The sequence below is a fragment of the Hippopotamus amphibius genome, chromosome 3, assembly GCF_030028045.1.
Source record: "Hippopotamus amphibius kiboko isolate mHipAmp2 chromosome 3, mHipAmp2.hap2, whole genome shotgun sequence".
NCBI classification, from domain to species: Eukaryota; Metazoa; Chordata; class Mammalia; order Artiodactyla; family Hippopotamidae; genus Hippopotamus; species Hippopotamus amphibius.
In genome coordinates, this window is record NC_080188.1 from 114,728,940 (window position 1) to 114,744,068 (window position 15,129).

A 15,129-nucleotide genomic window follows, 5' to 3' on the forward strand; every position below is an offset into this window, starting at 1 on the left:
GCTGCTTACGGGCTTTCTCTAGTTGCGGAGAGCGGAGGCTACTCTTCAGTGCGTTGCTAGGGTTTCTCATTGTGGTGGCTTCTCTTGTTGTGGAGCATGGGCTCTAGGAGCTCAGGCTTCAGTAGTTGCGGTGCATGGGCTCAGTAGTTGTGGCACATGAGCTTAGTAGCTCTGCCGCATGTGGGATCTTCCCAGACTAGAGATCAAACTCGTGTCCCCTGCATTGGCAGGCAGATTCTTAACCACTGCACCACCAGGGAAGCCCCAGTCCACCATTTTAAATGTTTAATAATGGAATATCTGACCACATCTCACTGGATAATTGCCTTGCTTTGACATACTTTTTTTCAGCACATTCACCTGCTACAAAGTCAAATCCATTGGCTTTGAAACCAAGCACAACTATATCAGATGTTTTTGTCCTACTAGAACTTATTTTCTCACTAGAAAGTAGAGGGCTACTATTTTTAGCAGTTTTTAGAGAATAAGCCCCTTTTGGTTGTAATAGGAATATATGCTCGTTGAAGACAATTTGGACTATGGAAAAGCAGGAATGATCACCTACACACAAAATCCTCCCTTCCCCTTAAAGGCAACCATTGCTCTCCCATCACCCTTGATTGCATTCCTTTTTCCCATTTTTTCGCCACACAGATTGTCATATACATATAGAACCTAGTTATACTTAACATTATATTCTTTAGTATTTTCCCACTTAACTAAGCTCTTCAAAATCATTTCATCTAAGAATATAAACAATGCGTTTTCTCTAAGGAAGATCTGGAAAATACTGAAAGCAAAAGAAAATTAAGTTCCCCATAATCCCACCACCTAGAGATGGACACCGTTAGGGGTAACCTGCAGCAGCATATCCTCCCACTATTTTTGCCATCATATATACATTTTCTTAAAAAAATAATTGGGGACTTCCCTGCTGGCACACTGGTTAAGAATCTGCCTGCCAGTACAGGAGGCATGGGTTTGATCCCTGGCGCGGGAAGATCCTGCATGCGGTGGAGCAACTAAGTCTGTGCGCCACAGCTACGGAGCCTGTACTCTAAGAGCCCACAAGCCACAACTACTGAGCCCGTGAGCCACAACTACAAGTTCATGCACCTAGAGCCCATGCTCTACAAGAGAAGCCTCGCACCACAATGAACAGTAGCCCCCGCTCGTAGCAACTAGAGAAAGCCTGCGTGCAGCAATGAAGACCCAAGCCAGCCAAGAAAAAAAAAAATTCGATTCAAACTACGTATGCTTTCTGCTTTTCCCCCATACTAAATCATAAACACTTTCCACCATTAAATATTCTAATTGTCCATGACACATAGAGTATCATTTACTTAGCCACTATTGTGATGTTGGGCATTTAGGTTATTTCTAACTTTTCCATTACAAATAATACTCTGATGAGTTTGAAATAATTAGCATGAATTTACTATAAAGAATGACTAACTTTTTCCCACCTCTTTTGAGGAGATCTAAGTGAGAGCTAAGGAAATACTAACCATGAGGGCAGCTTACGGCCAAACTGGGCTGTGTCTCTTTCACCTGGCATACTCATGGCTGTGACAGACAAAAACAAACAAAAACAAAACACAAATCCCTGAGGACCAGGGAACATGAACTCTGTTATGAAATGAAATAATACTGACCATAATGGTGCTGTTTCTCAAGAAATGTAATTTTACTCAGGGTGATTTCCCTGACCCTTTTCAATCCCCTCTCAAGACAGGCAAGTCAAACTCTGATCTGAGACGCTGGCATAGTACCATGGAAATCTCTGTTGGAAATGCAGCCTCACATTCTCTCCTGGGCGATTCCCTGATTAGACACTGGTATGCCATGCCCAGCAGACCGTCAGATCCATGAGGGCATGAACCCGTGTCTGGCTCGCGTAGTCATGGTCCCCAATGCTTCCTAGCACATCCCGAGCACACAATCAGCACCCAGTAAACAAATGGATTGTGCTGCATGCTATTCAAGCATCAATTAAAAAGTCTCATAGGCCTAGAGGTGAAGAGGAATTGTAGTCTATCAATGGAAATTTATAATTCTGTTTTGTAGTTAAAAGGGGGAGGGGGACAACGATGGCTGAAAGCACCCTAGGTCTTTAAAGGAAAGTTATCAAGTAAATGTAAGATCTTTATCTGCGGTCTCCCTCATGACAAAATAAAAAAGATAAAAACTTTAGGTAATAATATCCTTACCAATGCCCAACAACAAGCGGTTTGCCAGTCTAAATATGCTAGAAACACATTAAAAAAAGCATGTTCAGAAGTAACATGCAGAAATGGAGGCACACATTTTTTTCAAGTATACAATTTATTTTTATTTACAATACCCTATAAAAATGTAAATTTAGAAACTTTAATTTTTATTAATTAAAACCAAACAAAAAAAAATAAAGCACAGAAAGGAAGAAATAATAATCAAGCCTTCACTTGATCGGTAGTGAAGGGAAGGTAGGAAAGGCGCCTAGTGGAAACAGTCAGAAGGTGATGGCAGAGGGGAAGCCAGGGAATGTCATGGGGAACAGCTGGTGGGGCCCGGGGCCACAGACTGGGAAGAAATGGAGATGGAGAACAAGGAGAGCTGGTTATAACAGAGGACCTTACTGTTGTACAATACATTTATGTGCAAAATGTTTATTCTCATTAAATATTATAACCTGTCGTCCCCCTCCCCCCTCCCCCCGCCCCACTACATTTGAAAAGGTGAGAACAGCAAAATGTGTCTCAGGACAGTCATGTAAAATTAATTCAGATTTAATTTTCTTGAGGGCTATAATCACTAGGGATCAAAACCCCTCATCCTGGTTGATTGTGGAATGGGAGAGGGATAAGTGACAAGGGTCACAGCAGGCTGTCCTGCTAGGATTCAGACCCAGGCCCCTGGCTGCCTGGGAATGGGACTTGGGTGAGATGAAGTAGCAAGGACAGCAGTTCCGCCCACGGTGCGGAGGAGACTGAAGAGCAAAGCTGGCCGAACTTAGCTCCACGGTTAGGTGTGGAGGTTCCTACCCATGACACCAAATAAAGACAGAAAAGAGAGACGTAAAAGCATGGCTTACTGAAGTAGTCTCAGGAAGACAGAGCGAGTGTGCGAAAGCTACACTGTGGAAGCAGGCTCTAAGTTAGGGTCATCTTGGGCAATCTTTCATGCACTTGAGGGGACAGGCTCAAGTACACTGCAGCTCCAGCAGGAACAAGGCTTAACTGTGTGCTGTTTCCATCGAGGTGGACAGAACCAAAGGAAATACATGTGGGGAGGAGATAAAGAACTTCTCAGCCTAGAACTGAGCATCAGCCAATGAAGAGTTCTGATTTTATTAAATGTGCTGCATACCCTATATTTATATTAAAACAAGTAGAACCCACCAAATTAATTACAAGATGGACGAAAAACAGATTAAAAACATATCAGTTGGTTTGTGGTTAGAGAAGGGATGTGTCAACTAAATATTTCTCAATCTAAAACTCGTTCTTTAAGGATCCTTTGGAGACGACATAAATGTATGTATGGGGGGGGTGTGTGTGTGTGTGCATATATATATATATATTGACTTCTACTTAATTGGCTCTCCTACAGTCATATTAATATGGGGCAATGAAAAAAGACTTCAATAGGATGAGGGAAGGAATCCTTTGGCAGGCTACGATCTACTCTGAACTGGAGTAGTAGTGGCGGTGGGATAAAGGGAGAGATTATATTTGTGTTTCTAGGGCAAAGAAAATGCAAAACTGAGAAGAACTGAGTAAAAGTAGGACATGCAGAATTGTAACACAGAAGGTAAGAAGAAACCAGCAGAAGTATCACCCAGCCAAATTTCACAGAGCAGTGGGGAAATACCTGGTGTTCAGAGACAGCCCCTGTGACCAGGAATCGGTCCCACAAGATGCTTTGGGCAATAAGCTACCTTCCCTCCCTCATTAAAAACAACACTCCATTGGTGATGGCAGCAGTGCAGGTGGCAGCCAAAAAGGAGGTACAGGACACATGTGGAGATCTTTTATCGTATCCCCTGAACTAGCCTACGGTATAAAGAAAGAGAGAAAGGAAACCTGTATAAATGAGTTAAAACAGAAAGCAGTCATTTGTATTATCAGAGTTACATCCTTGTACGAATTCTTGCAACAAAACACCTAAGATGTTTGCATCTTAGCATTTATTTAACTATGAGGGTTCTGCTGCATCCAATACAGTCTTTTATATCTAGCAGATACTCATGTATTTGACAGAAGTCTTTAATCTCTTCCTCCAAATTCAGTTTTATGCCCACCCACCCCCAACATAACTTCTAAAGTGCCAACTTCAGTGATATGTGGAACTCTCCTGTTTCCAACTTACTGCAGTTTCGTCTCCAGCAAGTTCAGTTTCTGTCGGTCAACATAACGAGAGAAGAGGGATACTAGGTTTGTGGGTATAGAGATAGGCTTGGCCAGGGCTGCCTGGGGAATCCGCAGAAGTTCTCGGGTTGCCATGAACATCACCTCCGTCCTGACAGGGGAAACCGAAAATAACAATGTAAGAAAAACAATGAAAAGATTACCTAAAAGAACTTAAAATAAAAGAAGAAACACAGCCCAGACTGACCACTGGTTGTTTTGCGTTGATTCTGAAGTGGGGTCTGAGCTCTGCAGGTCTTCCCCACGGCTCAGGACGATGAGGAGAAGTGACAGGCCGAACTGTAAGGGGAGACAGAAGGTATGAAACAACACTGCCCCCAATCCTCCCACACCACTACTGAGGGGCCCCCAGTGCTAGAGGGGGAACTGTACTGAATCAAAACGACCCCACTGCTGTGCTGCTGTGTGAAACCGGGCAGAGCTGAGAGGCTGTGTCTCCTGGCACAGCAGCAACAAGCTCCCTCAAAGAGAACGGGAAGCCCCAGTGTCCAGCAGTCCTCTGCTCCCACACCCCACCCTGAGACAAAAAGATAATTTTTCCTTGCCATGGATAATGTGGGATTTAGCTTTTCTCCTATTTACTAGAACAGAAATGGATTAAAAAAAAGTTAAATGAAGACAAATTTTGATACAGAAAATTAAAGTTCATAGAGGAAACAAAAAACATTAAATAGCACTTGAATTAAGAAAAATGGTGTTAGGGGACCTCCCTAGTGGCGCAGTGGTTAAGAATCCGCCTGCCAATGCAGGGGACACAGGTTCAAGCCCTGCTCCAGGAAGATCCCACATGCTGTGGAGCAGCTAAGTCTGTGTGCCACAACTTAAGGCTGTGCTCTAGAGCCCTTGTGCCAGAACTACTGAGCCCACTTGCCACAACCAGTGAAGCCCGTGTGCCTAGAGTCTGTGCTCCACAAGAGAAGCCACCACAATGAGAAGCCTGTGCACTGCAATGGAACAGTAGCCCCCGCTCGCCACAACTAGAGAAAAGCCCATGCACAGCAACGAAGACCCAACGCAGACAATAAATAAAATAAATTAAAAAGAAAAAAAAGAAAAACAGTGTTAAGACCCGTGGGAAAATGTACAAAGAAAGGTAATTGGGATGATCAGGGTATGAAGGGAAAATTTCCTTTAAAAAGGACACACGTATCTGGAAACATAAAGACTTAGAGAGGATGTTAATGAGAGTTTAAAAGACAAAAAAGAGAGAAACAGATATATCTACTATATCTAGGATTATTAAAATTTAGCAACATGCTGTAGAGAGACATATAAAGATTTATTTTGTTCAGTGGGTAGTATCAGCAGAAAACGTGGGTAGTATCAGCAGAAAACATGTTGTCTAAAGGGACACAGAATGAAAACACAAATATGGTCAAGTCCTAGGTTAAACATATGAATCACAGCTATAATGTACCATAAAGAGAAGCTGGGGATATTTTGGGATTCCATCCCTCCTTTCTGAGCTCACCTCACAGAGGATAACCTTGCCTTTCCACAAAAGTTCCCTTCATGTCACTGTCCAAAAAACAACGGGTTACATAATCTTGTCTGACTTCATACTTGCCTATTGCCTTATCAAAATTAAAGCTAAGAGACCAAATAACATGGAAGGCGCATAACCGATCACCCCAGAACTCCGATCTTACACCCCAAGGCACCATCACCCTCTCAGCCTCTGAGGTACTTAACGGCCCTCCTGAGCTTGGTAGGGTTTCAGGCACAAGAAGAAACAAGCCTTGGGTCTACTTTTCTCTCTACTGTAACAGATGGCCCTTAGTAAGTGCCCACTATGTACCAGGCATCATACTGAACTGTTCACGCATGGCTGCTTTCTCGTCTAAGAAACAGACAGGACAGCTCTGATGTCGACCTCATCACCTTCACTTTACGGGTCAGGAAACCGTGGCTCAGCAAAGTGAAATAAACTGTTCAGGGTCACAAACCTAGGATGTGGCAGACAAGGAGTGGAAACCTGCTCTGTCTAAAAGCTCTTGTTCTTCTCTATTGTGCTTCCCCTAGCAGTCTCTGGATCTTTAACCTGATATAAATGAAATACGAAATGGGATATCTTATGACAGAGACTGCTAATTACCTAATACTGTGTACTTTCCTCCTCCTATAAGATCTGATCTTATTTGTGGTGACAATGGCATGATCTAAAAGATGTTTCCCAGCCTTCCTTGCAGTTAGGCGTGCCATGTAACTAAGATCTGGCCATTAAGTAGAAGTTGGTGGTTAGAGCTCTTGGAAAAGGTCCAAATAAGGAGGACAGACAGCTACTCCACACCTTTTGGCCTTCTAAACACACCTCTCTTCCTGAGGCAAAGTGAAGCCTTAAATTCCACAACCAATGTGGACCATTAGAGGCCATAAGCACAGCAGCCACTGCTAAGGAAGGCAAAGAAGGGAAACTGAAGGAGCCTGCATCCCTGACACCGTGCAGTCACCATACCAGATTTATTCCACATGAGATACAGAACATTCTACTCTGCTGAAACCACTGTTATTTCAAGCTTCTGTCACTACGAGCTTAACGTAATTCCTGGCTGAAGGAAGCCTTTTTTTCACAATTGCCACGGCAGCCATTATTTTTACCCATAACTCAAATTTAGATGCCTCGCCAAGTTCAGGGATGTAAATGGGCAAGACCACCTTGTTCTGGAGCACAGCAGTGAGGTGAGGATTGGAGGGTGCTGGTGCAGCTGCACTCTGAGGTAGGTTCATTAGCTGTTGCAGAAGGCTGGTGACGGTCATTGATGGAAGATGATAGAGGAGGAGAGAGAAGGGACTCAATAAGCATGGCAGCACCTACCAAAGGGAAAAAAAAAAAGACATTACATCCTGGTAACTGTTACTTCAGTCACACCACATCAGTGGGCATGGACGGAAGGATGCTCAGCTGTATACTCAACTGCCCGAGGCAAGATTTAACCAAGAAGGGCTGACAAGTCTAGTGGATGCTACCAGCATCTTAACAGCAGATTCTCAACTCAACCTGCATAGGAAACATCATTACTTGTGTGAACCAAGGGTGTAAACATCACTTCTCAAATACACAGCAAGGCTTATGATAAAACATCAGTATTCATTCCACAAATATTTAGATGCTTACAATGTACCAAGCACTGTGGGCTAAAAACAAATGGTAAACAGGATGGACCCTCAGGGGTCTAAAGCATAGAGAAGGCATGAGTAAACAGGTAACTTTAATATACTGTGAGAGACACTGAAACATAGGTAAACTCTCAATGCTACAGAGATACTGAGAAGTATTTTCAGACTAATTGCATCTTGTTTTATCTTTATAAGAGCTCAATGAGGAAATGTAGAAATGATTAACCAATTTTTATAGATTATTAGAAAAACTAAGTGATCAGAAACTCAGTGGTGGTTACAAATCTAGCAGCTAGAACCAGAATCCAAGGCTGCTGGATTCCAGCCTGCTATTCCACTCATTCAGGTTTGCCATAAGGCCCAGACTAGGAAGTTAAAATACAGAGCTACTAGTATAACTAGGTTATGACACTTGAAAGGAAGTTGAGGCTGCTTCCAGCACTCAATACCCATGGCATAAAAAGTGATGGCTGGTTCTACTTTAAATAGTACCCAAGGATGGAGAAGACTCCTTTTCTTGATTTACGACTCTTAAATAGAGCTTTAAAAAATGAAACCATTTTTTAAAAAAATGTTTTTATTTTTAAAAATTAACTAATTAATTTATTTCTGGCCATGCTGGGTCTTTGTTGCTGCAAGCAGGGTTTCACTAGTTGCGGTGAGCAGGGGCTACTCTTTGTTGTGGTGCAGTGCTCAGGCTTCTCATTGTGGTGGCTTCTCTTGTTGCAGAGCACGGGCTCTAGGCGCACCGGCTTCAGTAGTTGTGGCTTGTGGGCTCTACAGCACAGGCTCAGTAGTTGTGGCACATGGGCTTAGTTGTTCTACAGCATGTGGGATCTTCCCGGACCAGGGCTTGAACCCGTGTCCCCTCCATTGGCAGGTGGATTCTTAACCACTGTGCCACCAGGGAAGTCCGAAACCATTCTCAAACATACACAAAAGTACAAAGAACAGTATAGTGAAGTCCATGTACCCATAACCCAACTTCAACAACAATTCAATCAACAACAGGTTACCAATCTTATTAAATCAATGTTCTTCCCATATCATATCATTCTATCCATAAATACTTCAACTGGCATCGCTAACAAAATCTCTCACAATATTATCATACCTAACAAAGTTTAATTCCTTAATTATCATCCAATATTTATTCCAAACTGAGATTTGTCCAACTGTCTCAAAAATGTTCTTTAGCAGCTAATTTATTCTAATCATGATTCAAATAAGATTCACACATGGCATTTGGCTGGTAAGGCTCTTAAAATCTGTTGATAGGTCCTTTGTCGCTGCCCATCTCCTTTTCTCACGCCATTTATTTGTTGAAGAAACTGGATCATTTGTCCCATAGTTTGGATCTGGCTAATCGCACCTCCTCTGTGTCACTTACCAGGTTCCACCATCCTTTGTTTTTTCTCATAAAAACTGATAATTAGAATTAGAGGTTTGATTAAATTCAAGTTCAATGGAGGGGTCAGGGTGGTGCACAGCAAGAAAACTTCATGGAGAAAGCTGTGTGCTTTCTACTGTATCACATCAAGACGTACATAGTGTCCAGTTGTTCTCGAGTGGTGGGAACAGTCATCAGTGGGTTCAGGTGTTGCCAGCCTGCTCCAACCACTGTAAAGGCCCCCATTCACCTTTCACCTAATGCTTTTAGCACCAGTAATGGCTGCTGCCCAGACTGACTGCTTTTCCATTAGGAGCTGTAAAATGGCGATTTTCTAGTTTTATCATTTCTTTTGAATTTATTAGCTGATATTCTCCTATAAAGAAGAACTTTCTATTATCAACTCTCTGCTCACCATGACATTTGGTTGTAATACGGCAGGATAAATGCTTCTTTTTCTTTACTTACCTCTTTTGAGAATAATGAGTTGATGCCCTAGCAATCTCTGAAGGTGATCAGTATATATTTTTTCATATCATTATGAACTCAAATATATTTGATCTACTTAAATCCACTGTTACAATTTTTCTTTCTAATGTAAATTATCCCATTTTGACCAAAAGGAGGCCCCTTCAAGGTGGTTTGTGCATCTTTTACACAGGGCCTTAGTAATCTTTCAGCTTCCTGGCTTTCTTTCTTTCTTTTTTTAAAATTTTATTTATTTATTTATTATTTTTTTGGGGGGTACACCAAGTTCAATCATCTGTTTTTATACACATATCCCCATATTCCCTCCCTCCCTCGACTCCCCTCCCACTCCTGGCTTTCTGATACAAGATATTCCAGAATTATCTTGCACATTTTATCCCTCAGGACCTGGAACGCACTGTTACATCAAAGAAATGGTATTTACATAGTCTATTACTCTTTAACGCATACAGATAAAAACTTAGCCTCTATATTTAACCAAATTTTCCTCACTAGCAGGTAAGTTCCACTAAAGCAGACATCTTTGGATTCCTAACTCCTAGCATGTAGAAATAGGTGCTATATTTCTAGGACCTAAACAGTGCCTGGTATACAGAAGTGTTCAAGAAGTATTTGCTGAATGAAGAAACTCTTTTAATTCTATTATTATTTCAGAAGGAATAATTCTCATATCTTTCAGGTTCACTCTCAAGTTCTGTTATTCTGAACCTCGCACTTAATAATACTAGTCCTTTGTGCTAATCTGATCAATTTCTTGCTTTGAGCGTCTAAGATTATTTTAAATTTTGCTAATCTTTCAAGTATTATGACAGGGATGAGCAGGGAGGAATTCTTACCAAGGATTAACTTATAAACTTGAAAATCGTGTTTCAAATTCCAGCCCAGTTTGGATAAAATTATTTATTTAAAAGAACTGGCCCAATTCCTGTGGGACACTATTCAACTAAGTCTACAGGTCAGTGTTAAGCTATTAATAACAGCCCAATAAATGATACTTTATATCCAACAAAGTAACCAAGATCATAAGTTGCAAACTTAGCATCAGATTCAGCTGGGGACCTTGTTATAAACCCAGAAGCCCTGACCTTCTCTCTGTAAATTCTGATTCAGCAAGTTTGGGGTAGGGCTGAATTATCTGCTTTCCAAGCAATTCTGATACAGACCACAGCTTTACAACTATGTTAAATATGATGGAATTACTGCTTTCCTCGTGTTTAGGAACATGATCTGTTGGATTGAAAGAAAAAAAGCTTTAAAGGCCTAAAGTTTTTGCTTTAAATAATCAAATCATTCTGCCAAAGATCAGACAAAAGGACACAAAAGGGAAAAGGGGAGAAAAAGAAATTTGGATTCTAGAAATCTTAACAACTATGAAGATCCAAGGGAAAGCTGTCCCACACATGGTGGATCACCTCATCTTGTGCATCCTTCTTGATAAGGAAAGCGAGGTTCCTGGCTGTTGTCATGAGAATGTCAGCTGCTTGCTCCGTGGAGAGGAAAGGAAGAATACGGGCAACCATTCTCTTCCCTTTTCGGATACACATGATCTGTACAAAGTGGTCATCACTTGGCCTGCAGGGGAAGAAAAATGCTAACCTAGGTCAGCAATAACAATGTAAAAAACCCCCCTTTCCTCTTACATGTTACTAAATGAATACACTGCATTTATTTTCACTCAACAATTATCTGTACTACAAAACAGTATGAATTACTTCACCAGCTCTCAACCAAATAATAAGTAATTCAAGTTTCACAAATATTGAAAATCATTTCAAAAACTGTATGTTGAAAAAAATTGATCAAACTATATGTATTAATTTTCTTTATTAACTTAAAAAAATTAATTAATTAATTTATTGGCTGTGTTGGGTCTTCGTTGCTGCATGAGGGCTTTCTCTAGTTGCGGCAAGCGGGGGCCACTCTTTGTTGTGGTGCGTGGGTTTCTCACTGCCGTGGCTTCTCCTGTTGCGGAGCATGGGCTCTAGGCATGTGGGCTTCAGTAGTTGCGGCACATAGGCTCAATAGTTGTGGCTCACAGGCTCAATAGTTGTGGTACATGGGCTCAGCTGCTCCAGGGCATGTGGAATCCTCCTGGAGCAGGGATTGAACCTGTGTCCCCTGCACTGGCAGGCAGACTCCCAACCACTGCACCAACAAGGAAGTCCCTTTATTAACTTTTAAGTAATTACACAAATGACATGGTTAAAACAGCAAAATCTGAAAATATATATAAAAAAGAAATAAAAATATTCATAATCTCAGATAATTTATTAGCATTATCATTTTGAAGACATTTTTGCTGTGTATTGTATATTTTTATCTGTCATTTAAAAAAAGGTCCGTATATTTTATATGGCTCTGTTACTTGACTTTTTTCACTCAACAGCTTCTTGTGAACACTATTCCATGGCAATAAATAATATTTTAACTACACACATTTTAATGGCTGCATAACAGTCAAATCTATGGATAAATCCAAATTTATTCAACCAGTTCCCTATCAGCCCAACTCCAGAAAAGGTGTGTTGAAGGTCCTTTTTTTTAAAGTTCTGTCTTGTGTATGTCCTGGCTTAGAAGAATCATCAGTTCTCTTGAATGGGCAAAGAGGAAGGGAGAGATTAGGAGTCACAGTCCTCTTGCGTTCGTCAAATAAATATTGTGGTTTATAGAACATTTACCATTAGCAAGATTCTGTTCCAGATACTGGGTGAGAGAGAGATGACAGAGATATAGAGAAGTTATATTAAGGAGCTTAGTCTCCACTCGAAGACTGACTGGTTTCCATAGTATTGCACTGTATGGAAATAAGTGTTGTATGGAAATCCCAAGGAAGTATAAATGTTTACACTTTCCATCTTAGTAGGAAAGAAAATACATAAAGATTACAAGGTTGAACACTGAGTGAACATAAACCAGGTACAACCGAAACTAAATAACGTTCCCCACTGAATCCCCAGTGCCCAGCACAGTTCCTAGTAGATACTGAATAGGTACTTGCTGAATAACTGAATTCAGAATAGATTTTTTTCCTGGCTGGAAAGAATTACAAAATGTTTTGTATGAAACAGGATTTGAGTTAGGCCAAAAGGAAAGACTTTGCACTTATTGAGATGGTAAGAAAGGATATCTAAAGGGTAGAACGTATAAAGCTCAATGTAGCAGAGGAAGGAGTCTAGTTAATCTCATGTTTTTACCAAAGTACACAATTCTTACCTCTCTTGTCCAGGCAGCTTCCCCCTCAAGTTGTCATACATGCTACAAATTTTGTGCTTTCTTTCATCCATCAGGGCAGGTCGCTCTTCTTCCAGACTTAGAAGGTAACGCCTTTCATAATCCTCCACATCAAGGAGTAAACTATAGGTCTAAGGGAGAGACAGAGCAGGCCTCAGCAAGCTCAGAGTATCAGGTAAACAACTTCACAGTTTAGGACTACCAGATAAAGACAAAATGGCGAAAAGCTCATTGTAACAAGACTGAGAGAAAAAAGTGCTCTTTTAAACCCAGAAAAACATAGTGAAATAACTTAAAAATTCTTCAAACACCATTCCCTGTCTCTCCTTGACCTCTAATCCAAAAGGCAGTGATAGTGAAAATGATTACACACTTTCCAAATTTTCCAGCAGCAACAACAGCACTGTAATATAAACAATGTGTACCACTGTTTCAAATGATGCCTTATATTTATAAAAATGGTTAACAGCTAATTTTACTACTGGGTGCCACGCACCGCTCTAAGACTTTGCAAGTACTTATTTACTGAATACTCACCACAGTCCAGTAAGTAAGAGACTCTTATCATTTTCATTTTTAAAGATAAACTGAGGAAAGCATAGAAAGGTTAAATAACTTGCCTCAAGTCAGACTCAGTGAGAAATGGAAAAGACATGATTTGTAGCCTGTTTCTAGAGTCTATGCTCTTAACCCCTATGCTCTATGTCTTGCGACATGGTATTTATGCTTTAACACTAACTGCCTATATATTACCTGATTTTCCTGAGAACCCAGAAGAATGTCCAGCACTCAGGGAATGTTCAATAAATATATGTGAACTGACTGAACAGATTTAATTAATCCACAGGCAGAACACTGTAACTTTTATTCTCATTTCCTTATGAAGATGACCTGCCCAAAACACTCAGCTGTTAAGTGAACAAGCTTGGACAAAACCCCAGGACTTCTAACTGTAACTGCAGTGTTCTTTCCATGAGGCCATAGGTGAGCTATACCATATTCCTTTCTAGTGTGCCCTGTACACAACAGGCACTTTACACAAATATATCCATTAAACAAAATCACAGAACACTGATTGTTTACTTTCCCACTTGTTGTTTACACATACATTTGATAGTTCCTTATTTTAAACTATAGCAACAAATTAAAACTTACTTTCTCAATTATGACAAGGGTTTTTCGTCTTTTGTCCCGAACCTGTTTTTCTTTTGTCTCCTAAAAAAAAAAAAAAAAAAAAAAAAAAAAAAAAAAAAAAGACAAGACTATTCAATGTGAACTCTTTACTCATGTTAAAAATAATTTACTGTGTGCATAGGTAATTCCATTTGTAACAATACTTTGAGAATCTTGACTCTTTGAAAGTTAATAATCTAAAACAAAACTAATGTGGACAAAAGTCATAGAGCTAAGTGAATCAAACCACACAAACTATTAAACTGAATTCATACATAGGCAAAAGATAATTGTACAATGCAGTGGAAGATGAAGATATCACAGGAAAATCTTAAAACATAACTGGAGTAAATAGCCGATGCTGTCTGTAGCCAGTTACCCAGTTCAAAGACTCCTGCCACCCATGTCCTTCCTGGCTGCCTCAGGATTCCAATCCAATGATCCCCAAAGAAGTAGTGACGACCCAGACTTTCTTAAACACACAATTCTGCAGACACTTACATCATCCTCACTCCGAGATGTCACAACAGCATCAATCATTTTTCGGGGATTATTCACACTAGAGACAGTAAGCTTTCCCAAAGAGCCCTCAAACTGCACTGCAGGGACAAAAAATTTCCAACAAATAAAAACTCAGCAATACAGACAGACAGCTTTCAAAGATCTTTATATTCTCTTCTTTCCTCAGAGCCTAACAATTTACTAAAAAATCTATGCATTATCTAAAGCAATCTCTTATCAAAATCTATCCTTTCCCATTTTGGGGGTGGGGGGGTGTAATAATAATCAAATAAAAATCTGAAGTATTTCCCTCTTATCCATTTTAGGGATACTAGAAATTATAATAGGTTTTAAAAAGTCATGGAATCTTAAGTAGAAAAGGATCTAAAAGGTCATCTGTCAAACCATTCACTCCATGCTTGAATAAGGCTGACCTGTGCATTTGTCAAGGACAATGGTATTTTATACATCAGTTTCAAACATCTCTATCCAATCACCTATACAGTTATTTTATTCTATCCTATCAGCAGCACCACATCTCTCCATTATGGGTGTGGGGATGAGAACCTCACCTGGCTTATAGGCATGCTCCAGTTTGGCCACCTGAGGGGTAATGAGCTTGGTGCGCTCCTTTTTTGGGCCATCACCTTGCACTTCTTCAGCAGCTGACAGTTTCTCCAGTTTTTCAAAGTAATTCTACCACATGAGAAGATTATTTCAGTTGCAACAAGCACAGAATATGGCCGCTCTTTATCATAATAATCATCAATGGAAATATCTTTAGTTAGACTGCCAATATTCTTAATTGAAAGAACCAGA

The 15,129-nt window shown here is 40.4% G+C and overlaps 1 protein-coding gene across 3 annotated transcripts in view; it reads right to left on the bottom strand.

Moving 5' to 3' along the window:
- Positions 1 to 3,308: 3,308 nt before the first annotated feature.
- The window catches only part of PATL1 (PAT1 homolog 1, processing body mRNA decay factor), a 28,239-nt gene continuing 16,418 nt past the window's right edge, over positions 3,309 to 15,129 (bottom strand). The window contains exons 11-19 of one of the 3 annotated variants that reach the window (XM_057727685.1): positions 14,883 to 15,006; positions 14,311 to 14,408; positions 13,792 to 13,851; positions 12,619 to 12,767; positions 10,818 to 10,977; positions 7,065 to 7,220; positions 4,597 to 4,688; positions 4,351 to 4,500; positions 3,309 to 4,034 (exon numbers count right to left, since the gene is read on the bottom strand). In XM_057727685.1, coding sequence (XP_057583668.1) covers positions 4,013 to 4,034; positions 4,351 to 4,500; positions 4,597 to 4,688; positions 7,065 to 7,220; positions 10,818 to 10,977; positions 12,619 to 12,767; positions 13,792 to 13,851; positions 14,311 to 14,408; positions 14,883 to 15,006 — 1,011 coding nt within the window. In that variant the 3' untranslated portion in view covers positions 3,309 to 4,012. Of the gene's footprint in view, positions 4,035 to 4,350; positions 4,501 to 4,596; positions 4,689 to 7,064; positions 7,221 to 10,817; positions 10,978 to 11,048; positions 11,551 to 12,618; positions 12,768 to 13,791; positions 13,852 to 14,310; positions 14,409 to 14,882; positions 15,007 to 15,129 lie in introns of those variants that run through there. The other 2 variants (XM_057727686.1, XM_057727687.1) reach the window with 2 other exon arrangements.